The 26,710-nt window shown below is 42.6% G+C and overlaps 1 protein-coding gene across 1 annotated transcript in view; it reads left to right on the forward strand.

Annotated features, from left to right (window-relative positions):
- The window catches only part of SPON1 (spondin 1), a 278,917-nt gene that overhangs the window by 52,418 nt on the left and 199,789 nt on the right, over positions 1–26,710 (forward strand). Inside the window, exon 3 of the mRNA XM_036259901.1 lies at positions 22,063–22,196. Coding sequence (XP_036115794.1) covers positions 22,063–22,196 — 134 coding nt within the window. The remainder of the gene's footprint in view (positions 1–22,062; positions 22,197–26,710) is intronic.

Here is a 26,710-nt window from a genome sequence, read left to right on the forward strand (position 1 = left end):
TTTAAAAATTCTTTTTTCCTTTTTGCTGTTCTGATTGGGTGCTTTTTGCTTCCTTATATTCTAAATGGCTGTTTTGGTTCTCTGCTTTATCTACTCTACTGTTGATTCCCTGTAAATTATTCTTCATTTCAGTTAGTGTATCCTTCATTTCTGAGAGGTTCTTTCTTATAATTTCCATGTCCTTTTCTTGTTTTTTAATCCTCACCCGAGGATATTTTTCTATTGATTTTTTTTTTTTTAAGATAGAGTGGGGGAGAGGGAGGAAGGGAGAGAGAAACATTGATGTGAGAAAGACACATCAATTGGTTGCCTTCTGCATGCACCCCGATCAGGGCCGGGGATCCAATATGCAACCCAGGTACATACCCTTGACCAGAAACCAAATCTATGACCTGTTAGTCTGCAGGCTGACACTATAACCACTGAGAAACACTGGCCAGGGCATAGGGACTTCACTTTCTGTCACTGGATTCCTAGGCTGTAAGGCCTGGTGTGAGACTGGGACACTCAATCCTCACAGGGTCCTCCACAGCTAAGATATCCCTCCCAATTTTTATCTGCCACACTTGGGTGTAGGACCAGACCATTCTGCATCTCCATCTCTCCTACCAGTTTTGAAGTGGCTTCTTTTCTTTATATCCTTGGTTGCAGGACTTCCATCCAGCTAGATTTCAGGCAGTTCTGAACTATGGTTGTTCTGTAGTTTAGTTGTTGTTTTCAATGTAATTGTGGGAGGATGTGAGTATCCATTTGTCTACATCACCATCTTGACCAGAAGCCCTAAGTCTTTTTTGCAAGCATTGATTGTTGTCTCTATTGTTGAAAGCAGGATTGTTCTCTTGGCAACATACAATCAGAAAAAGGGCCCAGCATGGGCTCAGCCTGTGACACTATTGAAGTTTGACCTTATAGTTCAGAAGAATAAAAGAAAAAAGTGCAGTAGATCAACAGTCATTTTGAATTGGTTACCAATCTCAAGTCTAGAATGCTTTGGGAGAAAAGACATTTGGTTATTTTCAAGTACATTTAGGAATTTGGAACACCAGCCAACTGAGCTCTCAAGTACAGGCCCTTAGGGGGTCCAATTTAATTAATTAATATTTAAGAACAGCTTGTTGTTTAGATATTACAATTAGCACAGGTAACTGGAAACTTCAAATGCACTCTTGGAAAACAACCTTTTCTCACTTTTATATCTTAATCATTGCTTACTCATATATTGTTTACTCGGAGGCTGTTTTTGCTGGGAGTAGGGATGTGCTTAGTGAAGGAAGATGGCAGAGGAGACAGCCTGAGGTTTGGGATCAGATACATCTGGATAGAATATTGGCTCTGTCCATTAAGAAAGCTTTGTGTTCCCCAAGAAATCCCTTCACTCCACTAAACCTCAGTTTCCTCCTGTGTAACCTAGAATCATAATACCGATTTCAGCAGGTTGTTCTGGTTATTCAACAAAATCATTTTTACCAATCCTAGCACAGCCCTGGCCAGTGTGGCTCAGTTAGTTCAGCATCATGCAATGCATTGGAAGGTTGGTGGCTGGATTTCTGGTCAGGGCACATGACTGGGTTGCATGCTTAATCCCTGGAAGAGGGCATGCAGGAGGTGGCTGATCGATGTTTTGCTCTCACATCATTGTTTCTCTCTCTCTCTCCCTTCCTCTCTCTCTCTAAAAATAAGTAAAAATAATCTTCTAAAAAAATGGTCCCGGCATATAGCTCAATAAATTCTAGCTTTCTTCTTCTAAAACTAAACTTCTGTTCCCTGACCATCTAAAAATATCAAGTTATGAATTACTGAAATCTTTCAATAGATGAAGAAAAGGCAGTGTATTGGTTCTTCACCACATTTTACATATGCATTTTACTTTATCCATAGAATATCGTGAGTTGCTTCATTTACCTTCCTGCAGCAGCACACTGAGAAAGAAAAGGTGAAGAGCAAAGCTAAAAGCAGGTTCATGTTGGTTCTCCTAAAAACCAGCTGCCACGAAGTCTCACACCTATCTAAATCTGTTCCCGGCTTTTTTTCTTCCTGACTCTTTAAGATCTATGGGTGGGATCATGTAGAATAAAGACAACAGAAAACAACCATCAGAGGCTCTGGAGGAGCACGTATAAGAGACTGGAATGTAGTGGATGAGACCAAGAGTGGTGGGTGATGCTGTCCAAGAAGTCGGCAGGGACCAGATCAGGAGGGAACTTATCCACGGGGCTCAGTCCGAAGACCCCCAGTGGATGACTGAAACTAAGGATAGTACTGAACCCTTATATATACTATGGTATTTCCTTTACATAAATACCTATTATAAAGTTTCATTTATAACTAGGCACAGTAACAATAACTAATAATAAAATAGAACAATTATAACAATATTCCATAATAAAAGTAATGTAAATGGCTTTGAGGCATTATTAAGTAACATAAGGGTTACTTGCCCACAACACGGCAATACCATAACAATCTATCTGATAACTGAGATGGCTACTAAGTGCCTAAGGGGTGGGGAGCGTATACGATGTTGATGTGCCGGACAAGAGGATGGTTCACATTCCAGGCGGGATGGATCGGGATGGTGCGAGATTCCGTCATGCCCCTCAGAACAGCGGGCAATTTAAAACTTATGAGTTGTTTCTTTCAGGAATTTTTCAGTTCAAGTTTTCAGACTGTGGTTTACTACAGGTATCTGAAACTGTGGAAAGAGAAACCATGCGTAAGGGGTACTACTGTATAAAGTGTAGATTTTAAGTACAATGGAAAGCCATTGGAAGTCCTTAAACAGGAAGTGGCAATCTAATGTATTATTTTATTTATTATTATTATTTTTTTTAATCCTCACCCAAGGATATTTTTCCATTGATTTTTAGATAGAGTGGAAAAAAGGGAATAGAGAGAGAGAGAGACATTGATGTGAGAGAGACACATCGATTGGTTGCTTCCTGCACAACCCTGACCAGAGGCAGGGCTCAAACCTGCAACCCAGATCATGCCATCGACAGAGAATCAAACCCACTACCCTTTGGTCCGTGGGCTGACGCTCTAACCACTGAGCAACCATCCAGGGCTGATGTATTATTTTAAATGTGCCCTCTGGCTGTCGTGGGCAGGTTGGACTGCAGGAGTTCAGGACGGAAGCAGAGAGATAAGTAAGACGTTGCTGCCGTGGTCTGTGGAGTTCGGGGCTCTCGGGTGCTGGAGAGAAACACTGTGGAGGCACAGCTGACATGCAGGCAGAGGCGAGGCGTAACTACGACCACAGAGTGACGTTCCACGTGTGCAGTAGACATTTAACAAGCACAAGTTTCCCTTTGTGCTACAGCTACATCAGCAAAGTGATGCTTTTCTCTGGCATTGGATTTAGAGGGGTGGGAAATTAATACCATGTTTTCTCAGCTATGGGTTTGCTCTGCAGAGCAAGGCTGCCCGGGAGACGAAGGCCGGCTCTTGCTGACCATGCCTGACTGCTAGGAATACTCGCCAAAGGAGGGAGAACGTAAAGAGAGGCAGGAAGCAGGGAAGAAGGGAAGAGAAGTGTGAAAAACAGGCTGGAAGGTGCTGTTCAGAGACCTCCTTACAAATACGACGATGGCACTGTGTGCGGAAGGTCTTATGTAACAGCTGGATATGCACCTTGAAGTGGCAATGTAGGGGTGACAGCGTGGTCTGCTGTGGTTAGAACTGGAAGAAATCTTCCGGAGGCCATTTCATCCAATGTCCTCATTTTAGGAACCGAGATCCAGAGCGAAATGGCTTGTGCAAGGCCGCACAGATAACCGCAGAGGCAGAGCTGGGAGCAAGCTAGAGCGGAAGGGACTGATTTCCAAAGTGAGAGAGACTCGGTGCAGTCTTTACTCAGTAAACAGGTCCTGAGCTCCTGTGTTTAAGACCTAACTCGGCACTGGAAACAGAGCGCAATATAAAGGACAAGGCCCCTGTCCAGGGGGCCTGCCTCTAATTCCTCCTCTTCCAGCAGCTTCGCCACCATGGGCCAGGTATGTTGGCTCCACGAATCCATTTCCAGTTTTCTAAAAAGGGCGTTGTAATCTTCTTTGATTGATTCATTCTGCAAAGATGGATTAAGTGTATGGCATGCGCCAGGCACAGGGCTAGGTGCTGGTAACATGAAAGTAAGCCCCTGCTTCCAGATAAGGTTCCAGATGACGTCATCCTAAGTGTCCATCTACATCCCCCAGGGCCTTTCCAAAGTCAGTACGGCCCTGGCCCCACTCCCAGAGCTTCTGAGTCAGCTGGTCCAGGGTGGGGCCAGGCGTCACTAGTTTCACAACATCCCCAGGTGCTTCTGATGTTCAGGAGGGGGGTGGTGAAACGCTGGAGAGGTGAGGGTGAAGCATACAGGCTGATGAGGGAGGTGAGAGGGTGGGTACAGAGAACAGCACCTATGGCTCAGGCCCCGGGTTCGGGGCAGGTCTCCCAGAGGAAGTGACATGTAAAGAAAGCGAGACAACAGGAAGAGGAAACAGTGTCTGGGAAAGCGGGAGGACCTCAGAGAATTGACGAGTGACAGACACACTTACCCCAGTCCAAGGCCAGGGACAGCACCGCCGTGGCTCCTCTGCCTGTTTCTCTCTCCCTTTGTTCTTCCAGCCCCACTCCATTAGTGTTCTTTCTCCTACAATACACTGTGTTGACAGGACAACAGCTGATTCTCCAGCGTCGAGTAATTACCTGGAAGAGCTGCTTCCTGCCATCCATCAGCTGGTGAACCGTTCACCTCTCCTGCTCCTCGGCAGGCATGAGCCAGGCCCTCGGCTGCCTCCCCGCAGCACCCAGCGCCCACGCTCACCCCAGTACCTGGGACGCCCGCACCCCTCACTGCCTGGTTTGATCAGTGTGTTCCCCCCAACTCCACCTGCAGGCACGCAAAGACAAAATGCACTCCTCTGGGATATCTGATTTGTTTGCAGCCAGTGACCGTCCCCCCAGCTGGTAACCACACGGGATGTGTTTGACAAATAGCCACTGAGAGTTACCATAAATCCACTTCATTAAGAGAGAGTCTTCGTGTTAACATATAGTTAAATTAAAGTTTGGCTTTTCCTCAGGGTGTGGAGAAGTTCACAGATCTGTTCTGTATTCAGTAAGATTTAAGCCCGTGCTCCGCGTCAGCCGCTCTCATGCTAAAACGAGGAGACAATCTGACATGCTTTTATATCCTGGAGAATGAAGACATTCAAGGACCTGTTTAAGCCTCTTCTGAAATAACTCGCAGCAGAACCTTACCTCATTCTCAAGGGGAGGTGGAGGGAGAGGGGAGCCCAGTTCTGACTCTGTGCTGACATCTGCTGACTTAAGTTTAGGACAAAACAAATCATCATGGTCAGGAGGAGACTGGGATTTGAGGAGAAAAACCCATCCTCTGCTGGAAATGTCATTGTCCTGTGCCAGGGTGGGGAGAGCTGGAGCGTCCACTTCTTCTATTTATAATCTTCTAAATGTAAAAAAGGATTATGTTATTTTTTCCGGCCTGTAAGCTAGCCCCATCCTTTTCCTCCTCCCTCCCTACTTTTCCTCACGTGGGGCCACTTTGACATATGGGTATGACCAGAAACAAAGGTTGTGGCTTCATCCAGGCAGCCATCTGTCCACACTTGCCAGTGAATGAATTTGCCAAGAACTCCCACTCCGAGGGCTCTCGGGAGAGGCAAGCTGATAAGCGTGCGCCTTTGATGAAGCTCACAGCCTCGGATGCTCTGAGCAGGCTGGGAGGCTGAATCCCCGGAACACTGCATCTCTGATGGAGAGAGTCTGGGTCCCTCTCCACCTGGAGGTGGGGACATCGTAAGAACGAAGGAACGAAGAGGGAGGGGTGAGGGTGGAGGATCAACTCAGATGTTTGAGGAGCCAGGGCTGCAAATAAAATCTGGCTGAGTTGTTTTCTTCTGCACCCGACCTTACCGGAATCCTCTTTCTAAAAATCTAAGCCTTCTCTGGGCACAGCAGGTCTTTCCAAGACTGCCTGGTATGAGTTCACTAGGAGCCTGGTGAACCTGATTACGTGACCTCATTTCTTGGAGCCTCAGTTTCTTCGGTGAGATGGAAAACATAGTCCTCCCCCAGGACTGCTATGGACTTTAAATGCACCAACAGAGTGAATACATATGAACTCCAGCACAGTGACTGACACGTGGAGGGTTCTCAGCAAACCGAGTTTTCGCTCCTAGTTTTGTCCTTTGCTAAATGAAGTCAAGCCATTGACAGCCCCCTTCGTGTACAAGAGAATTCATCTGTCCATCCCAGATGGTGTTAGCACAATATCAAAAGGTTTCCGGAACAACTTTAGGCAGAGCAGGAGAGGGAGACGTACTTTGCTGAGCTGGTCATAAATCTGAATGAAATAATTATATGAAGTATTCAAGAGCGATCCAGTGAGAAGATGCCTCATCTGCCTTGATGGGCTCCTCAATTACTCATTTTTAGTGCTGCACTACACCATTCTCTGGCAATAATTATTAAACACTTCAACTGTATTGCAATATAAAACTTAAAAGGCTGATTTATTTCCTAGGCATTAGACTACCTAGTGTAGCATTTCCCAATTATATGGCTTTATTTGTTTAAACCTGTTTATCAGAGTGATTTTCTAGCATTGAGCCAGAACTGACATCATTTCCCCAAGTGGAAGACGAGGGGACAATGAGTTAGGTCCAGTGATGACAAGTTTTGGGGTCATGGGGCATATGAGCCCAGGCTCTTCACTTCCTAGTCCCGGTTTCTGAATCTGTAAATTGGGGATAGATCTTACTTTACAGGATTATTAAGATGATTATGTGAAATAATGCATATGAAGCATTAGCAAGAACACAGAGTATAGACTGTAAATGTTAGATATTATCGTTGTGACTGCGCATTCAGGGATCCCTGAAATTCTCAGGTATTCACTCGTGCACGTCACCGGGGCTGTCAGGCTCCATTTTCTGGTTGTCACTTTAAGAACTCAAAGAAAACCACGCAACTATTCCAGCCACCTTGCTGGGCACTGTACACAGAGCATCTTCTTTTATCAGCATGACCCAGACATTTTACAGACAAGGACACTGAAGCACAGGGGGTTTGTACTTCACTCAAGCTCATCCAGTGACTAAGACAGAAATCAGACCCAGGTCGCTGGGCTCCAAAGCCCTCACTTTCCAGTCCCTTCACTACTCCAGGAGGCAGCGTTCACCTGGTTTGAAGGAGACTTCTTCCTTCTCTTCTGATTCTTTTAAATGAGATGACCTACCCATTTTCTTACTGAAGGTGACCTACCCCTGGTAAATGACCAGTTTCCCCAAAGTCTGTCTCTACCTTTTAGGATCCCCCAATCATCTCGTGGAAGATGAGGCTCTTTTTAACTAAGGGCTACACTGTGGATAGAGTGATCGGACAGTGACCTCACACACACACACACACACACACACACACACACACACACACTGGGGCTTGTCCATTGTGCTGGAGGCTCCCAAGGCGAGCCGGGTTGAGGTGCAGGCCAGCTGGGCTGGTGCCAGGACACCAGTTTGTAAGGAGCACTAAAACATTGTTGAAAATGTAATGAGTTGGGGAAAAGAGTCTTTACCAGAATTAGTGACAGTGAGCATGACATGAGAATGATGATAATATTTATTATTATAACTGATACACAGTGATTATAAGACACAGTGATAGCTTTGTGCCAGGAACTTCCCTAACTGCTTTCCGTATATTAACTCATTTAAACCTGCCAGCCCGTTGAGGTGTAGATACTGTTGTTAGCCCCTGTTTTACAGATAAGAAGGGTCCTTCCAGAAAGGTTAAAGAATCTTCCAGTCACACCACTAGTGAGTAAGCTGATGGGCTCTCCCAGGGTGTGCACTAGACTCCTAGAGGGCAAAATCCCTAGAAGTGCTTTAGAGACCAGAGATGACGTCTAGCCTGCCTTCCAGGCCTCTTCCTGGCTGGGTGAGGTGTGCAAGTTCGTGGCTGGGAGCTGAATTGCTCCGGGCGACGAAGAGGGACTGAGTGCTGAGCCCGGCAGTCTTCCCGCCTCATCCTCACCCACAGCACTCAGCCTCCCCTGCGCATAAATGCTGAGCACATATTTCGAGACTGTCGTTTGGAAAGGAGACCGTTGTTAGCCATCTCAGAGCACCCCCGTGACCTGGCTCCGCTCCCAAGCCTGGCCTTCTGTGTTTGCTCTCAGTTTGGGAAACAACCCATTTAACTTGGAGAATTAATCTGCTTTTGGGGAGAACACAATCCATTAGCTCTGGGGACGCGACTTCTGTGGATTGGAGTCCATGTGCCCAGGGCGAGGTGTCAGAGGGGTCACCTGCACAGCTCCCGGCCCCCTCTGCAGGTTCTCTGGGGCTTCTCAGGGAGGTAGAGGGCACACCTGGGAAAGAGAATAGAAAGCAGAAAGGGTAACAAAGATGAATAAAAAGAAAATTAAAATATATTGGAAGAGAGGCTAGTGCAGAAAGGGCTGCTAGTAGCTTTGGTGAAGGGATATGAGGTGGCAGGTGAGAGTCTGTGGGACTTAGTGGGAAAGAGGACACGTTTTGGACCTAAATCTTTACAGCCTAGAAGAGAGGCCACTGTCAAAAGCTACACTGGACAGTGCAGCCGATGTAGACACTCAAATGATGTTTCTGACACGATCAGAGAAACCTGGAAAAATGAGGTGGCTCCTCGCTCAAAAACAAGATAGAGACCTGGCCGATTTGGCTCAGCGGTTGGAGCGTCGGCCTGCAGACCAGAGTCCCGGGTTCGGTTCCCAGTAGGGGCACGTACCAAAAAAAACCAAAATAAAACAATAAGATAGAATGTTCTACACACGATGTGTACACAACTGTTTACAAATTCCAAAATGTTAACAGGAAAAAGGCTGGAAGGAAACACATACACCAGAATTACTGAAGCAGTGGGAGAGTTTTTCCCCTTCGCTTTTCTGTCTTTGTAAAATTTTCTATAAGGAACTTATTCTTCAGAGCAATAAAGAAAAAAAATCTTTGCCCTGGCCGGTTTGGCTCAGCGGTTAGAGCGTCGGCCTGCGGTCCTGAGAGACCCGGGTTCGGTTCCCGCTAAGGGCACGTACTTCGGTTGCAGTTTGTCCCTGGCCCTGGTTGGCCGTGCGGGTGGCAACCACACGATATGTCCCTTTCACGTTGATGTTTCCCTCTGTCTCTTCCTCTCTCTCCCTCCCACTCTGTCTGTACAAAAAATGGAAAAATGTCCCCGGGTGAGGATAAAAAAAAAAAAAAAACTTTAATTTTTAAAAATCTGTATTGAAAGCCCTTTCATAAAAGACAAAGCAGCTGTCTTTCCCCCATGGTTTCCAGACTGAGGAAATACACATGGGAAACTAGAAAGAGGTAGTTTAATTGCTGGGATTATTTTCTTTGGATTCCCTCTCAGACTTTACTGAAGTGGTTCAAAATCCCTTCCTGGACAGATCCAGCAATAACAACCTGCATTAATTTAACTCCTAGAAAAATTAAAGATGTGAAATTTAGCCGTAAGGGATGATCATAATAGCCCCAATTATAAACAACAAAATGTTCAACACACAGAGGCTTGTTAGATAAAATGTGGATAAGCCAGACTATGGCTATTTGCAGCCACAGAAAATTTTATTGAGATGTACATTGAGTAAAAAATAAAAGTATTCATCATGTGTTGTTGAGTGAAAAGTACGTTCCAAGACAGGGTAGTATAATCTTATATTTAGAATTGCAGATATGTGTATGTATAATCTGAAAAGATATACATCAAAATGTTAATAACTCTCCTGGGGCTAGTAGAATTATGAGTAATGTTTGTTTCATAATTTTTGCTTCTCTGTTTTCTGATTTTCCTCCAAAGGAAAATGTAATTCTGCTTCTTCTCTTTAGGGTGTCTTTCTCCTCTGTTAATACAGTCAGACTAAGGTGTTGAGGGACTGCTTTCCTCTAACTACAATATACTGAGGTCCCATTTTGGGTGCTGAATGCTTTGTAAATACAATCTCGTGTATTTCTTTTGTTGACTGAGCAAGATGGGTATTATTATCTTTGTTTTGCAGATGGTAAAACAAACTCAGACAGGTCAAGTGACTTGGCCAAAGTCATAAAACTGAGAAAGGACAGAGCCCAGATTTGATGCAAACCTACCCGACGTAAACATGCATGCATAGTCTGCTCGACCACTCCTTCTCACAAACCTCAGAGGAGAAATATGTGTGTGATGAGGCCGGAGGACTTATCCTCCCTCATTCTCCACCCCAGTCCCTATCAACATCCCCGTACACTCTCTGACTCAACAGTCTGTATTTAGATGCACCGATGCCCTCTCCTTCAGACTCAGCCCAACCGCGACCACACCAACAAGGACTTAAGTAGCCACTGTCCCCAGTTAGGGTTATCACATCACTATTCCTGGGAGGTGGGGGGGCATGAAAAACAATTTTCCTCCCACCTTTCTAAATTCTTCTGGCTGGACTAATAATCAAATGAACATGAGGCAGATTAACAGGAGAACATGTCCAAAGTTCATTATAGATGTATGTTTGGGGGTTCCATAAGAATAGGAGACCCAAGGAGGCATTGGGCAGTGGAGGTTTATATGCCATCTGGAGCTAAGGAGAAAGGGGGGAATTTAAAGGGCAGGAAAGCAATTTACATGGAGATGGAAAAGCAAATGTTTGGTAAATAAATGTTTGCTGGGCCATCTTCAACACTGGGACTTTGAATAAATGAACCTTGTTGGTTCTTCCCTATCACACACTAGTTTATATTAAACTATAGTTATCTATGGTGATCCCTCCTTTCCTGGAGCAGGTTCTCTATCTAAATTCCTTTCAGGGGCAAGTCATAGGTTTTCCCCTGATTCTTTTGTTTCTTTAAAATAACCATCTTAAAGTCAATATCCCCAAAAGGCATATTTTGACATGACTAAACTTTGTCCCCCTCACAGGCGTCCTTGGTTGTGGTGCCCTGCACTGACCCCTGGGCCCCTGAATTGTCCTCTTACTCACATGGGACATCCCCTCAGCAGAAATCCCTTCTTATCCCAAGGCCCAAGTTTCCAAACCTCCCCTCTCCTGCCAACTCTGCTGCAAGCCCATGCTCGTGGGACCAGTCTCCTGTTGTAGATGCTGTTCCAAGTTCCTGTTACAAGTATGTGGCTTATCCTCAGTTCTCCTGTGGGAACTGGGGCCCTGATCTCTTTGTCTGGGGCTCTGTTTCCTGAAGACAAATGTCCAGGAGGCCACCTACATGGATTTGTGGATCATGTTCTCCTAGATATCCAACTCGCATAGTCCACGTACTTTTTAGAATGCTTGAAACTTCATCTGGGACTTGAATGCTGTTTAGTTTCATCTCCTGAGCTTATGTCTGTTAGACCAGACAGGGTAAGACAGCTTATCAGGAGACAGAATCCAGATCAGGGTTGAGGAGGGGAGCCAGGACTAGATTTAGCAAAGAATTGTTGTGTATTGAAGTCTAAAGAATGCGAGGCCATAAATAGGATAAGGGGAGAGGAAAACACCAGGGTAAAGGTAGGTCGTGATGCCGTTTTCAAAACAGCCCTGGTGTGTGATCCAGGACTGAGACTGTGATCAATGAAACGTTTTGGAAACCTTTAAAGTCATGCTAATGAGGTAGCTTAGAAAGTCTCTAATATTTCAAAAGTCTTATTCACAACCAGATTCCCAATCAGTTGCCATAACTATCAGTTGCCAAGAATTCTGGAAATCAAACCTTGTCCACCTGTCTAAACCTGGGTCTTACCTGGCATGCCTGGCTAACTCATCTGGTTGGATGGGGACAAGTTAGAGTTACAGGTCCTTAAACTCTGTCTTTCAGGGAGTCAAGCAGCCTGCTTGACCCACAAATCTCTCCCAAGTGACTTTAAACTTAAACTTAACCTGAGAAAGTTTATTTTAGCCTACATTAAAAACATAGAAATGTTACCAATGGACTGTTGTAATAAAGTTGTTTAAAAATTTTTTTAAATATATTATTATTTTTTAAAAAGTACCTTCTCTTTTAAAGTAATATATTATTATTGTAGAAAATACAATAAGCATAGAAAGGAAATAAAAATCACCCACAATACTACTACCAGACACAAACCCCCTATCGTAATGTGTTTTAATATTCTGGTCTCAGGTACTCAGAAAATAACCACAGATTGATATGGTTGGTGAAGGCTTTTTAGGGAACTTCATTTAGTTGGTGGCTAACACAGTGGGTCTACTCTAGACCCTGACAAATGTGGAGACATTGGGGGCTGGGGAAAGACACAAGAGCAGGTTCTGCTAGAACCAAAGCTTGTAAAAAGAAGCTGATATTTTCTGAAAAGCAAACAACATTGGAAGCATTCTCTGAATCTGAGGAAACAACCCCTTCTGTTCAATACTTAATTACCATCTGGCAAATGAGGTTGAGGATAAACAACCATATTTACCTGACCAGGCTTTTATGGTTTGGAAAACATTCCTCTTTGTTTCAGTTCTGGATCAAGAGTCTCAGTTTGATCATCCATTGTGATCTTTGCAGAGGCAACTGGAAAGATCACAAGCTTGGGCTTCAGACAACCTTGGGTCAGAATTCAGATCAGATCACTCCGAGCTTCATTCTCTTATCTGTAAAATGGTAATAATGATTCCCATCAGGAATTCAACCATGTGACCATGTTAAGTACCTGGCACATAGTAGGTATTGATTAAATACAGGTTTCATTTAGTTTTCCCTAGGTAGTCAACCAGAGCCCTCCCAAGGACTTTAAAGACGTGGGATTGAAGGTACCTGCAAAAGTTCTCTGTGACATCTGTAAGAAGAGTCCTCGCAGGAGACCAGCTGTACAAGTCCAAGAAAATCACATTGTTTGGAAATCCATCCTCACACCAGCAAAGCTGCAGAAGGGACTCTAGAAAATAGGAAGCAAAAGTGCTATTTACTTTTACCTAATCCCTGTGTGTGCGTCAGGGTGGGTGTTTAGTTGACGTGGGCTGGCCCAGTGTATATGGTTCTATGGGACTGAGCCTGGCTAGAGAGACACTTCTTGCCTAACATAAGGGAGATGGCATTCTTAGGAGGACTGTGTGGGAGGGAGAAGAGCTCAGACATCGGAGACACGTAGGACTGGGTGACCCCCTGGCTCTGCCACTGTGGGACTTGCACAGGTTTTTTAACCCATTTGCATCACAGTAGTTTCTTCAAGGATATAGGCTTAATAATATTGGAGGGGGATGAAATTAATATCTGCAAAGTCCTTGGCCAATAGGTACTGCTCAGAAATGCTAGCCATTTATTAATGACCACCCAGGAAAACAAAGTCCAAAGGCAGCAGGTAATTCAGCAAGTCGCCTAACTAAGGGAGCTGGGCAGATGATGCAACCAAGATGCAGAGCCAGGAATCTCGCAACCAGAGGGAGGAGACAAGTACACTTAGTTCTTCAGCACACGCCCATGGTGTACCAGGTACTGTACTAAGTGCTGAAGAAACAATGGGGAAAAGGGGCACCAAGACAGAATACCTGTCCTCAGTGTAGCTTATAGATTATTAGAGAAGTTGATACTAATCAAGGAATCAAAAAATGCATGTAAAATGAAGAGTGATAAAAAGTCTGAGAGGAGAAAAATGGGTATATGAGAACATATAAGGAAGGGGACTCGCCACAGTGAAAGAAGACAGGGAGGGCTTTTCAGTGAAAAGTAGGCTGAGACGGAGGAAAGGAATGAAGAAAGGGAAGAAGGAAATGAGGGAGGGGGGAAGAAGGAAAGGAGGGAGGGGGGAAGAAGGAAAGGAGGGAGGGGGGAAGAAGGGAGGGAAGACGGAAATAGGAATGGACTAAGCGTTGACAGAAGGAAACAAGACCAGCGTAGCCAAGAGCAGAAAACAAGGAGGACGATGGCACAAGGAGACTATGGAGGCAGGGAAGCAGGGACCCAGCTCTGGTAAGGATTCCATCTTGGTTCTGGAAACAATAAAAAGCTGTGGAGTTGTTCTGAAAAGGGAGAGATTATAATTATATTTGTGTTTTTTAAAAGATTGCTCTGACTTGCAGTATAGAGAACAAACTGACGAAAGGCAAGAGAGGATGTACAGAGACTAGTTAAGATAATTTTACATTGTTTCAGATTTAAAATGATCTAGCTTCATCTAGGGTAGTAGTAGGGATGGTAATGGGAATTCAAGAGATATTTAGAAGGTACAATGGATAGCATTTGGATTCAGAGGGATGAGCCGAGGATGACGTCCAACATTTCTGACTTGTACACCTGGAATAGGACCAGGCTAGAGGGAAGATCATTAAGTTAGTTGTTGACAAGGTGGATTTGAGGTGCTTTTGATCCAAGAGGAAATGCAAGTAGAATATGGATGTTTGGAGACACATGCCTAGAGCTCAGAGAAGCAGCCATGACTGGAAATATAAATTGGTGAATTATCTACACAGAGGTAGTAATTAAAGTATGAGCTGAATGAGATCACCTACAGAGAGAGAATAAAGTCAGAACAAGAGAGGGTTTAGGACTGAGATTTGAGAAATTTCCAATTTAAAAGCCAGTCGAGTAGGATGACCAGCCAGAGAAAGAGTGGACAGGAACGTTTAAGTTGGGGAGGAGGGCAGCAATGGCACAGAACAAGGGAGGAGAGTGCTTCGAGAGGAAGGTGGCGTGCTCTCTGCTGGGTTACGCGTTGCAGAAGCCAGGGATGGCCTTAGCTCGAGCTATCTGGATAGTGTGATTTATCTGCAAACACCCAGGATTGGGTTGAGAATGAGTGGGAGGTGAAGTGAAGACAGTAAATACAGTCATCTCCTTGAAGTAATTTCATTATGACAGGGAGAAGAGAGATAACACCACAAATGGAAGGGGGGTGAGGGTTAACTGAGTGTCTCTTAATTTGTAAATGGAAGAGGCTCAACTGTGCTTAAGAGGCTAATGGGAATGATTCAGTTGGGGCAAAAGTTGAATCTGGAAGAGAGAAAAGGAGTAATTGCTAGAGCCAGGGAGAAGGGATGAGACCAAAGCAGAGATGTAAGAAAAGTAAGACCCCTCTGTTATAACAGGAATGAAGGAGGCAGAGGGGAAAATGAGGGACTTTATATCTGATCACCTCTGTTGTTGTTGTTGTTGTTGTTGTTGTTGTTGTTGTTGTTTTGTAAAATAAGAGGCAAAATAATACAATAAGAGGTTTGGGGAGATGTGGGAAGATTTGAAATCATCCTTGTCAAGAGTGGGACAGTAACAGTTAGCCAGATACATACAGCAGTGTAGCAGGGCAGACCTGAGGCTAGGAGTCACTTCATATAGGAGACAATTGGCCTTATCACGGGCTTTGTCCAGCAGCCCTGTGTGAGAAGTTCATCTAGGATTGGGATCTTGTCACATCAGGAAAATATAATGACACAGAGGTAAGGGAACTTTTAAAAATAAAGATCCACAAATAGATAACACAATGTTGATTTTTAAAAAAAGCAAAAGCAAGGGAGAGGGACTTGCCCTTCCAGATATTAAAATATATTACAATGCCAGAAACAACATGAGTGCTAGGAACCTGGTATATGATTACATTGAACGTATGACCCATATGCCTGGGAAAGTCTCAGTTTTGCCTGCTGTCTCAGAACAATTATTAATAACAGCTTTTTCCCATCCTTGTTTGACAGTAAATCACATCATCACTCCATATATGAGAGAGGTGGTATCACAAAACAGTGGGGGAAAGATAGGTTAAGTAGCATTAAAAGTAGCTGGCAGTATGGGCTTTGGGTGTCCCATCCCACATGTAAGGAGCTTGGAAGTTGCCCTCCATTCTAATAAGCATAAAGTCGAACAGACTGAAAAAACCCAACAACTCTCCTAATAGCCATCAGAAGACAAACCGCTGCCTCCAAATCAGAGACAGACAGGAGGTACAGAGACCACAACTTACCAGAACAGAAATCTCCACATGCCAGGGTTACACCTAAACGGTAACCGAGAGGTTGCTAAAGGCTCGGTGTGAACAATTCTGAGAACCAGAAACTCCAGACCCGAGGAGGGGAACCAAACCTGCATGACTGTGACGTTCTGGAGCTCTACCAGGTCCGTCCTCAAGGTGAATACCAGAGAAAAACTCCCTTGCACTCTGGCAGGGGCAGGAGAAAAGGAACCATTTTAAAAATATGCCAGAGCATCCTGTTCCTAACAAGGCCTGCCCTCAGGACAAACTATTCTGCCAGAGCCTAACCCACCCGAGGGGTGGGAGGGGGAAACACACAGCTCCAGTCCCGCCAGCCATCCTGTCCCATCTAAGGGGTGGGGGTGGCCGAGAGGCCCATGTGAAGTTCACAGTTCAGAGTACAAGTCACCAAAAGACTAAGACCTAGTCATAGGTTGGCAGAAGCCCACCTCCACCCCCCACACACCTCACCACATTACCAGAGGCCTATTTACCTCAGTGCCTTTACCCAGTACAGTGTGCCCACCTTTCAGCGAACAATTAAAAGGCCTATTACAAGGCAAACCGCAGTTTGAAGAGACAGAGAAAACCTCAGTCCCAGACATGGAGGGCTGTTGGAGTGATCGGACTAGGAATTTAAAACAGCCGTGATTAAGATGCTAAGGGTGCTTGTGGATCAAGTAGACAGGCAGTGTGCAAGAACAGATGGGTGATGTAAGCACGGAGATGGAATCCTAAGGAAAAAACAAAAACAAAAAGAAATGCCAGAGATAAAAACACGTATCAGAAATGAGGAATGCCTTTGATGGCTTATTAGGAGACTGGACGTAGCTGAGGAATCTCTGAGCTGGAGGATGTAGCAACAGCACCTCTAAAACTGCAGAGCAGACAGAACAAAAGACTGAAAACAACACAGGACAGAATATCCAAGGACTGTGGGGCAGCTACAAAAGGTAGAACAGCCCTGGATGGTTTGGCTCAGCGGTTAGAGCGACGGCCTGCGGTCTGGAGAGACCCGGGTTCGGTTCCTGCTAAGGGCATGTACCTCGGTTGCAGTTTGTCCCCGGCCCTGGTCGGTTGTGCGGGTGGCAGCCACTCGATGTGTCCCTTTCACGTCGATGTTTCTCTCTCTCTCTCTTCCTCTCTCTCCCTCCCACTCTATCTGAACAAAAAAATGGAGATATGTCCTCGGGTGAGGATAAAAATTTTTTTTTTTAAAAAAAAGGTAGAACATACATGTAATATGAATACCAAGAGAAGAAAGAGAATAGAACAGAAGAAATATCTGAAACAATAACGACTGAAATAAACAATTTCCTCAACTTAATATCAGACACCACGCCATAGATCCAGGAAGCTCAGAGAGCATCCAGAAAGGCAAGTATCAAAAACACTACATGTAAGGATAGCATTTGTAAACTACAGAAAATCAGAGATAAGGAAAAAATCCTGAAAGAAGCCAGAGGAAAAAAACACCTTATCTATAGAGGAACAAAGATAAGAAATATATCCAACATTTGTTCAGAAACCATGCAAACGAAAAAGAGTTGAGTGAAATATTTAAATATTTGTTGAAATTAAAGTGTTGATAGAAGAGAACCACCAACTTAGAATTCTGAACCCTGCAAAATTATTCTTTAAAAGTGAAGGAGAAACAAAGACTTTCTCAGCCAAAGAAAAACCGAGGGGATCTGTTGCCAGTGCCCTTGCCTTGCAAGAAAAGTTTTAAAAGTTTTTTATCGAGAAGAAAAATAATACAGGTCAGAAACTCGGATCTTCACAAAGCAAGGAAGAGCATTGGAGAAGAAATAAGTAAAGATAAAATGAGCCCTGGCTGGTTTGGCTCAGCAGTAGAGCATCGGCCTGCGGACCAATGAGTTGAGGGTTCGATTCCGGCCAAGGACAGGTACCTCAGTTGCTGTTCGTTCCCCCCAGGTCGTGCAGGAGCCAACCAGTCAATGTGTCCCTCTCACGTGGATGTTTTTCTCTCTCTCCCTTTCTCTCCTTCTCTCTCCGTCCCACTCTATCTGAAGATAAATGGAAAAATGTGATGATTAAAAAAAAAAGATAAAATGAAATTTTTATTTTTTCTCATTCTTAATTGATCGAAGAGATAATAGTTTACTCAAAATAACAATGTGCTCAGTTTTGTATACTTATAGCTATAAATATGCTTATGTGTGCTTATGTCTAAGTGAAATAATGACAATGATATAATGGAGAGGATGGAGGCATTAAGAATATTTTTATATTATAAGGGGTTTGCACTATCTGTGAAGCAATATAGTGTCATTTGAAAGTAGACTTGGGTTGATTATAAATGTATACTGTAAGACAAATTCTAGGACAACCACAAAAAAGCCAAAAAGGAAGTGTGATTGATGTACTAAAACAGGAGAGAAAAAGACTTATATAAAATGCTCAATTAAAACCACAGAAGGCAAAAAAAAAAAATGTGTGAACGACAAAAATAAGAATAAAGAACAAGGGCAACAAATAGAAAATAGTAACAACTATGGCAAATATTAATTCAACTATTATCAATAATCACCTTAAATATCAGTGGTCTAAATGCACCAATTAAAAGACAGATTCTCAGAGTGAACTAAAAAACAAGATCTAACTGTGTGTTGTTTACAGGAAACTCACTTTAAATATAAAGACACATATAGATTAAAAGTAGAATGATGGAGAAAGATATACTATGCTAACATTTATCAAAAGAAAACAGGGATTGCTATATTGATTTCAGACAGCAAACTTCAGGGCAAGGAAATTTGTCAGGGATAAAGAGGAGCACTGCATAATGATAAGGGGAGGGCAATACTTGAAGAAGATATTATAATCCTTAATATATATGTGCCTAACAGGGTGTCAAAATACGGGAGGTGAAAACTGATTGAAAGACGAGGAGAAATAGATGAATGACTCCACTATTATAGTTGGAGACTTCAACACCCTTATCAGAAATTGACAGATCCAGCCGGCAGAATATCTATGACATACTTGAACTCAAACTCACCATCAATCATCTAGAGTTAAATAATACCTATAGACATCCAACAACAGTAGATTACACATTCTTCTCAAGTTCCCTTTCATTGGCCAACATGGACCACATTCTGGTCTTTGTTCATTAATGACATGATAATATGTAGGGAAATCTGAACAAAGAGCAAAAACAAAAACAAAAAACTCTTGGAACTAATAAGTAATTATATTAAAAGCTTAATGGTTGCCATGTGTTTTTTTGTTTTTTGTTTTTGGTTTTTTTTTGAGGGGGGGAATGAATAGGTAGAGCACAGAGGATTTTTTTTATTTTTTTAATCTCACCCGAGGATATTTTTCCATTTTTTGTATAGTAGAGTGGGAGGGAGAGAGAGAGAGAAACATCGACATGAAGGGACACATCGAGTGGCTGCCACCCGCACGACCAACCAGGGCCAGGGACAAACTGCAACCGAAGTACGTGCCCTTAGCGGGAACCGAACCCGGGTCTCTCCGGACCGCAGGCCGACGCTCTAACCGCTGAGCCAAACTGGCCAGGGCGCACAGAGGATTTTTAAGGCAGGGAAATCATCAGTACAATACTACAGTGTACAACGCCATTAATAGATACATGTCATTACACACTTGTCAAAACTATTAGAATGTACACCACCAAGAGCGAACCCTAATATAAACTATGGACATTGAGTGGTAATGATATGTCAACATCGGTTCATCTATTGTCACAAATGTACCGCTCTGGTTGAGGATGTTGATAATGGAGAAAGTTGTGCATGTGTGGGGACAGGAAGTATGTGGGAACTCTTTGTAAGTTCTGCTCAAATTTGTAGTAAACTTAAAACTGCTCTTTAAAACAGTTTATTAGTTTTTTAAAAAGTAGCTCACAGTATGGAGAAAATGAAGTTGGATCCCTACTCCATCATATTAAAACATAAATTCCAAATGGATTGAAGACTTAAATGTGAAAAGTGAAATTATAAAGCAAATGGAAGAAAATGTTAGGGAATATCTTTGTGATCTGTTTTTAAATAAAACCAGAAAAGTGTAAACCACAGGAGAGCAATTGATGAATTTTAGCTAGATTATTAACTGAACTCTGTTAAATGAAGAATTCTGAAGATAAAATGAACTTCTGAGTGATAGAGAGATATTTGTAAATGATGGAGGATTCATATCTAGAAAGTCCTACAAATCAGCAAGAAAAAGACAGGAAAACCCACTGATAAAGATTCTTAGTAGACAGTTCACAGAAGGAGAGACCTGATAAACGTGTGGAGAGATACTCAAATTTGCTAGTATTAAATTAAAACAAGATACTAATTTACATATGTCATATTGGGAGCTGTTAGAAAATCCAACAATCACAGTACAGGTGAGGATGTGGGGAAGTGGGAATGCTCGTCCACTTGTGCAGAACAGTCTGGAAGTATGCAGTGAAATTATTATATAGTAACATGGACATATCCCAAAAGCATAAGATTAAGTAAAAGAAAGATTAAATTATAGATCATTCTATATAAGTTCAAGTTACACACACACTCAGGAAGACATACATTAAATATTTGGGAGTAAATGCTAAATAGAGGAGGGAAGTGGGAGTAGCACAGAGAATACAGAGATAAACAAAATGTAATAGGCAATTGCCTTTGCTTTGTCCAGTCATGAAACTATATGATGAACTAAGGAGTTTGAGGGATTTAATGTTTTTACCCACTCTACTAAAATGAAGAGGAATTTTTAAAAAGTAAAATATGGGTAGTATGACCTCATTTGAAGATTAAATGAATAATTCAGATAAGCACTTAGTTTAGTGCCTGACACATACTTAGCACTCAATAAATGTTATCCATTAATGTTATTAATACTACTCATGACATAGCTACTACCAGTCAACTGGAGTTGGCACTTAAGACCAATTGGATGTACGTGATTCCCCAAAAGATCCATAGTCTATGGTTCTACTAGATGGGTAGGCGAGTGCTGGCAGCAGACCCAGAGCACGCAGGAGAAATGCTGAAAGCAGCCTTGGGGGGTGGGGTGGTCTCAGCTCTTTCTGCAGTGTCGTAGGAAACTTTGATGGTCGACTGGGGAGAACACTAATATAATGCACAATTAAGATAGTAGAGACTGCTCAAGTAAACAGTGCTGTGAAGCTGGGGAACTTTTTGTTCTTTGGGATACTTCTTCAAAGGTGTGTTTTGCCTAACATTTTATTTAATTTTATATGTATTTCTTTTTTTTTTTTTATCCTCACCCGAGGACACTTTTTCATTCTTTGTTCAGATAGAGCAGGAGGGAGAGAGAGAGAGAGAAACATCGACGTGAAAGGGACATATCGAGTGGCTGCCACCCGCACGACCAACCAGGGCCGGGGACAAATTGCAACCGAGGTACATGCCCTTAGCGGGAACCGAACCCGGGTCTCTCCGGACCACAGGCCGACGCTTTAACTGCTGAGCCAAACCGGCCAGGACTATTTCTTGATTTGTTTTCAGACAGAGTGGGAGAGAAGTAGAGAGAGAGAGAGAGAGAGAGAGAGAGAGAGAGAGAGAGAGAGAGAGAGAGAGAGAGAAATATCAGTGTGAGAGAGACACATTGATTGGTTGCCTCCCTCAACCCCAGCAGGGTCGGAGACCAAACTGCAACCAAGGTATGTGCCCTTGACCGGAATGGAACCTGAGACTCTTTGGTCCTCAGGTGGACACTCTAACTGCTGAGCCAAATTGTGTAACATTTTAATTTCCAGTTATAAAATTGTAGCAGAGTTACAAAATCTTGCCATATAGAGAGTGTTCACTTTGGATTTTCTCTTCCCCATCATCCTCTTCCTTCCCCGAAGTGGGACACAGTTTATCTCAGTGAAATGAGCAAGATCATCACCTAGTGGTCTGTTCCTCAAAGTGCTGACCCAAAATCCTGGTCCCAGAGAGCATAGAACATACACCAAAGCCTTGCCCTCATGTTAATTTAACGAGCACTGACTGGGACTCCATGCCAGGCACTATTTTGGTGTCTGGGGATCTAAAGCTGCTAACACAAATGACAGGTTTAAAAATAAAATTAAGGAAGTGTCAACTTGGAAACTTAAGAGCCTTCCCAAAGCAAAGCACATTTTAATCTTTATTTTCCACTGGTTTTCCACAGATCATAGATGAAGAAGAAACACAGTTTATGAGTAACTGCCCTGTCGCGGTCACGGAAAGTACCCCACGGAGGAGGACACGGATCCAAGTGTTCTGGATAGCGCCTCCAGCAGGGACGGGCTGTGTCATTCTAAAGTAAGTGAGCACGGAATTCTTGCAACACTTCCCTTCCCTATGGTCCATCAGAGACTTCATGATGTGGTTGCAGAAAGAAAAGTGGCTTTCTGGGGCATCAGGCAAGTTGTATCATTTCTCTGCCCTCAGTTATCTCAACTCGAAAATGGGACAATAGGCCGGCATTGGTAAAGTGCTATAAAAGAATCATTTGCCTGAATCTCGATTTTCATCTAGTAGAGTGATTCTCCTGGCTACTCTCTATCTTCCTAGAAATAATGATATTATGACTGGTTAAGAAAAATTATGAACTAAGTGAAGATAATCTTTGACTTTCTCCATCTGGAATTTAATATCTAGTATCCTTAATCTGTGCTAGGCTGGCCTGAAACCCAACAACTTTAACCTCCATTAGCCTATGGCTCGGTTTTTTTTATCTTTTTTCCTTCTCTCATCAAAATTGCCCTTTTGAGCCACTTTCTAGGGAGCCTCCTGATTTTCCTTTTGGTGAGTTACAGGAGATGATAAAAGGTGTTAACCAGCTAATAGTCCTCCTCTGAAAGGTAGCATTATCTCAAAATGATATCTCCAAATTGCACCCCATAGAATGATGGTCAGGGAGCTGTGAACAGGTGAGCAAGAAATCAACTTCAATGGTTAAACAGTTTTGGAAAATGCTGTATATTGTATCCTCTTCTTGCAAAGTCACAACGGATGTTAGCGTATCAAAGGTTTTACAAAGTCCTTCTAAAATGAAGCCTGTTTAACTTGGTTTCACCCAGCATTTCCCAAACGTATTTGACTGCAGAGTTCCTTTTTGACATTCACCAGTTTGGGAAACATAAGAATGACTTATTTTAAATAGACTTACAGAGTGTATAGACTGATGATGAGAATTTTAGGACTTCAGACAGACAAATAGTCATGGTTAAATGAGCAGGGCTCCAATCTGGTATCCAAAGACTCATTTCAACTACCTTCCTCTTCTTTATTATTATTATTTTTTTCCTTTATTGACTTCAGAGAGAAAGAGAGCAATTGAGGGGGAGAGAGAGATAGAAACATCGATGAGAGAGAACATCAATTGGCCGCCTCCTGCATACTCCACACTGGGGACCGGGCCCACCACCTGGGCATGTGTCCAGACTGGGAATCGAACTGGTGACCTCTTGGCTCATGGATCAATGCTCAACCACTGAGCCACACCGGCCGGACATCCTTCCTCTTCTTTAAATCACCAAGGCCTTATTCATGTATTTGGTTCATTTGTCTGCAACTCTGGCAGGTGGGCATTTCAGTGGAATTACAACTGTGGTTAACTCCAGCCCAGCTCTGAGCACTCCAGTCCCTGGGGTTTCTGCACTCGGCTGTGCCTGACTCATGGGGGACAGCCCACAGAGATCTCTGGAAGCTTCTGTCCTGTGTCCAGACTCAGTCTTATCTTTTGCTGCTATCTATCTGGGCAACATTGGTTTCTTTTTTAGCTTAATTCAAGTTGAGCATCCTTCCTCAGATTCCTTGAGAAGTTGGGCTCTTGGCATTAATGTACACTGGTGACTTTAAAAAAATTAGCAGTAGAACTTTAGCTCTTGGCATTAATCTACATTGGAGACTTGTTTTTTAAAAAATTGGCAGTAGAACATTCTAAATGAAATTTTATACATACACTACATAGACATAACCTATCTAGTATCTAGTTGGAATGTGGGGAAGACCTTGTGGAAATAAACAGAGACCACTGACATGAGAACAAGCGGAGGCTATTTGTTCAGAGCTTGCTACTCCATCAAGGGAGTCGCTGCCGTCACTAGCATTTGGCAGAGACTCAAAGGCAGCCTAGGAGTGGAAAAGCTTTATAATGAAAAAGAGGGAAGACTGCAGGCGTGCTCTGACCAGAGGTTGTTGGCATGGGGAAGCTGGAAGGAGGCTAACTAGAAGTGAAGCACCATATGCAATTGGTTTGGAGAGTGCATTTGATTTTCTTCCGTTGATCCTGAGTTAAAAATAGAGGAGGCAGTGGGGGCAAAAATTAGAGAAGTTGCAGTCATTGACCAAGTCTTAAACATTCTGGGCTGATAGCTTCCGAGGTTGTGGTTTGGCTTCCCAGGCCAGTTGCTGCAAAGGTTGGGGTCGGATTTCTATTGTCATTGTCATATATGGCCAGCCCATTGTCCATTAGTATGTCCAGTCTCTCAGCCTGACCATGAGGTCTCAGTTTGGCTTTTAGTACCCACACCCCTGCCCATGGTGGCCCTATCACTCCACAGAGAATGGGGCGCTGAAGAAGAAAGTTGGAAAATACCAGGTCTTTGTGATGAGTCTTCCCACTCTAAAAACTTTTCTCTCTCTCGCCTGGGTCTCTGGTCTTCTTTGATTTCTTGTTCTCACCAACCAGAAGCATTTAAACTCTCTGGTGGAAGCCAGAAAGGCATCTCTTGTTTACCCATTGACAATGAACATATCTTGAGTGTACGTTTGTTTATTAACAGTTAACCAGTGTGGTTTGTGCATTCACTCATTCTTTCAGCAGATGTAAAGGCTTCTATCTGCACAGGCATCCAGGATATACAGGCAATTGAGGCATGTTCTTGGTCCTTGAGGTTCTCATGGGCCAAATGGAGGAGAGAGAAAAAGTCAACCAATACTTTCTATGTACCAGGAACACCGCTGCACATCTCAGGGCTTTATCTAAATTAATCTCCACAACAACTACTTTGTTTTACAGACAAGTCAGGTCCCAGGGAATTAGACAAGTTTCTTTTATTTTTATTTATTGATCTGGGAGAGAGGGGAAGGGAGAGAGAGAGTGAGAGAGACGAATATCAATTTGTTGTTCCACTTATTTATGCATTAATTGGTTGATTTTTGTATGTGCCCCCACCAGGGATCGAACTCACAACCTTGGCATATAGGGACAATGCTCTAACCAACTGAGCTTCCTGGCTGGGGCTGGACAATTTTCTTGAAGTCACACATCCATGTAATTCTAAATCTCATGTTCTTCCTTTCTTTTGTTTCTTCTGAAGAAATTAAATGCAAGATAAAACTATTCACTAAAGAAATAATAGTTTTATAGGTAAGATATAAATACATTCATATTGTAAATTTTCAAACAATACAGAAAATAGTGAAATGTAGAATACAGAAAAATGAAAAAAATCCCGCCCTGGCCAGTTTGGCTCAGCGGTTAGAGCGTCGGCCTGCGGTCCGGAGAGACCCGGGTTCGGTTCCCGCTAAGGGCATGTACCTCGGCTGCAGTTTGTCCCCGGCCCTGGTCGGTTGTGTGGGTGGCAGCCACTCGATGTGTCCCTTCACGTCGATGTTTCTCTCTCTCTCTCTGTTTCTCTCTCTCCCTCCCACTCTACCTGAACAAAAAATGGAAAAATGTCCTCGGGTGAGGATAAAAAAAAAACAACAACAAAAAAAAAAAAAAATGAAAAAAATCCCTGACATTTCCCCCAGTAAATCTCAGAATTTCTTACCCAAAGAGAGCAAAGATATCAATTTGGTGTTTATTCTTTAGATTTATCTGTATGTTTATATGCACATGAGCAAGCATAAAAGAATATAATTTCATTTTTGTGGGAATTTAAATTTACACAAATGGTATCATGGTCTACATGATATACTGAACTTGAGTGGGTTTTTCACTAAATAAAATGCGTTAGAGAGATTTCCAGGTCAGGACATATAGATCTACCTCTTTTTAAAAACTGTTGCATATCATCTATAGCAGGAAGGAGTTCATTATTCCATAGTTGATGGACATTTAGAGTGTTTCCAGTTTTTCACTATTACAAATAATATTATGATCGTCATCCCTTGTACATGCGTCTGAGTAAATATGCAAGTTTTTATCCCCAGTAGATGCCAAGAAATGGGATCCTAAGGGATATGCATTTATAATTTTAATAGACATTGCCAGATTTTCCTCCAAAGAGTTTGCCAACTTAAACATCTTCTCTGACTATGAACAAGAGAACCTGTTTCCTTACTCAACAACTCTTGATATTATCAATCTTTAAAGTTCTGCCAATCGATTTAAAAATGGTATCTTACATTAATTTGCATTTTTCTGATTACTAGTAATATTAAGACTCTTTTCATATATATTCCATTTCTGTTTCCTCTTCTGTGAAGGGCCTATTCATATTCTTGTTCATTTTCCTAATGATGTCGATTTTTAGAATCGATTTTAAAGTATTTAAATATATAACTATATAAAAATATTTTATGTACAAAAATATTTTTATATAACATATTTAAATGTTAAATATATAATTTTATATAAATATACTTATATTTAAAATTGATCTTTATATATTCTAGATAATACTTTGTTTTAAATTTCAAATACTTCCTTCCACCTTTCTTTTAACTTTGCTTATGGGTATCTAAACATCCAGAAAATTGAAATTTTGATTTCAATCTCATGTATCCATCCTTTTTCTTATGAATTTTTATTTGTGTTTATTTTAAGAAGACTCTTCCTACATCCAAGATTACAAATACATTTCCTTAGTTTTAATGTTTTT

The sequence above is a fragment of the Molossus molossus genome, unplaced genomic scaffold, assembly GCF_014108415.1.
Source record: "Molossus molossus isolate mMolMol1 unplaced genomic scaffold, mMolMol1.p scaffold_m16_p_13, whole genome shotgun sequence".
Taxonomy (NCBI): Eukaryota; Metazoa; Chordata; class Mammalia; order Chiroptera; family Molossidae; genus Molossus; species Molossus molossus.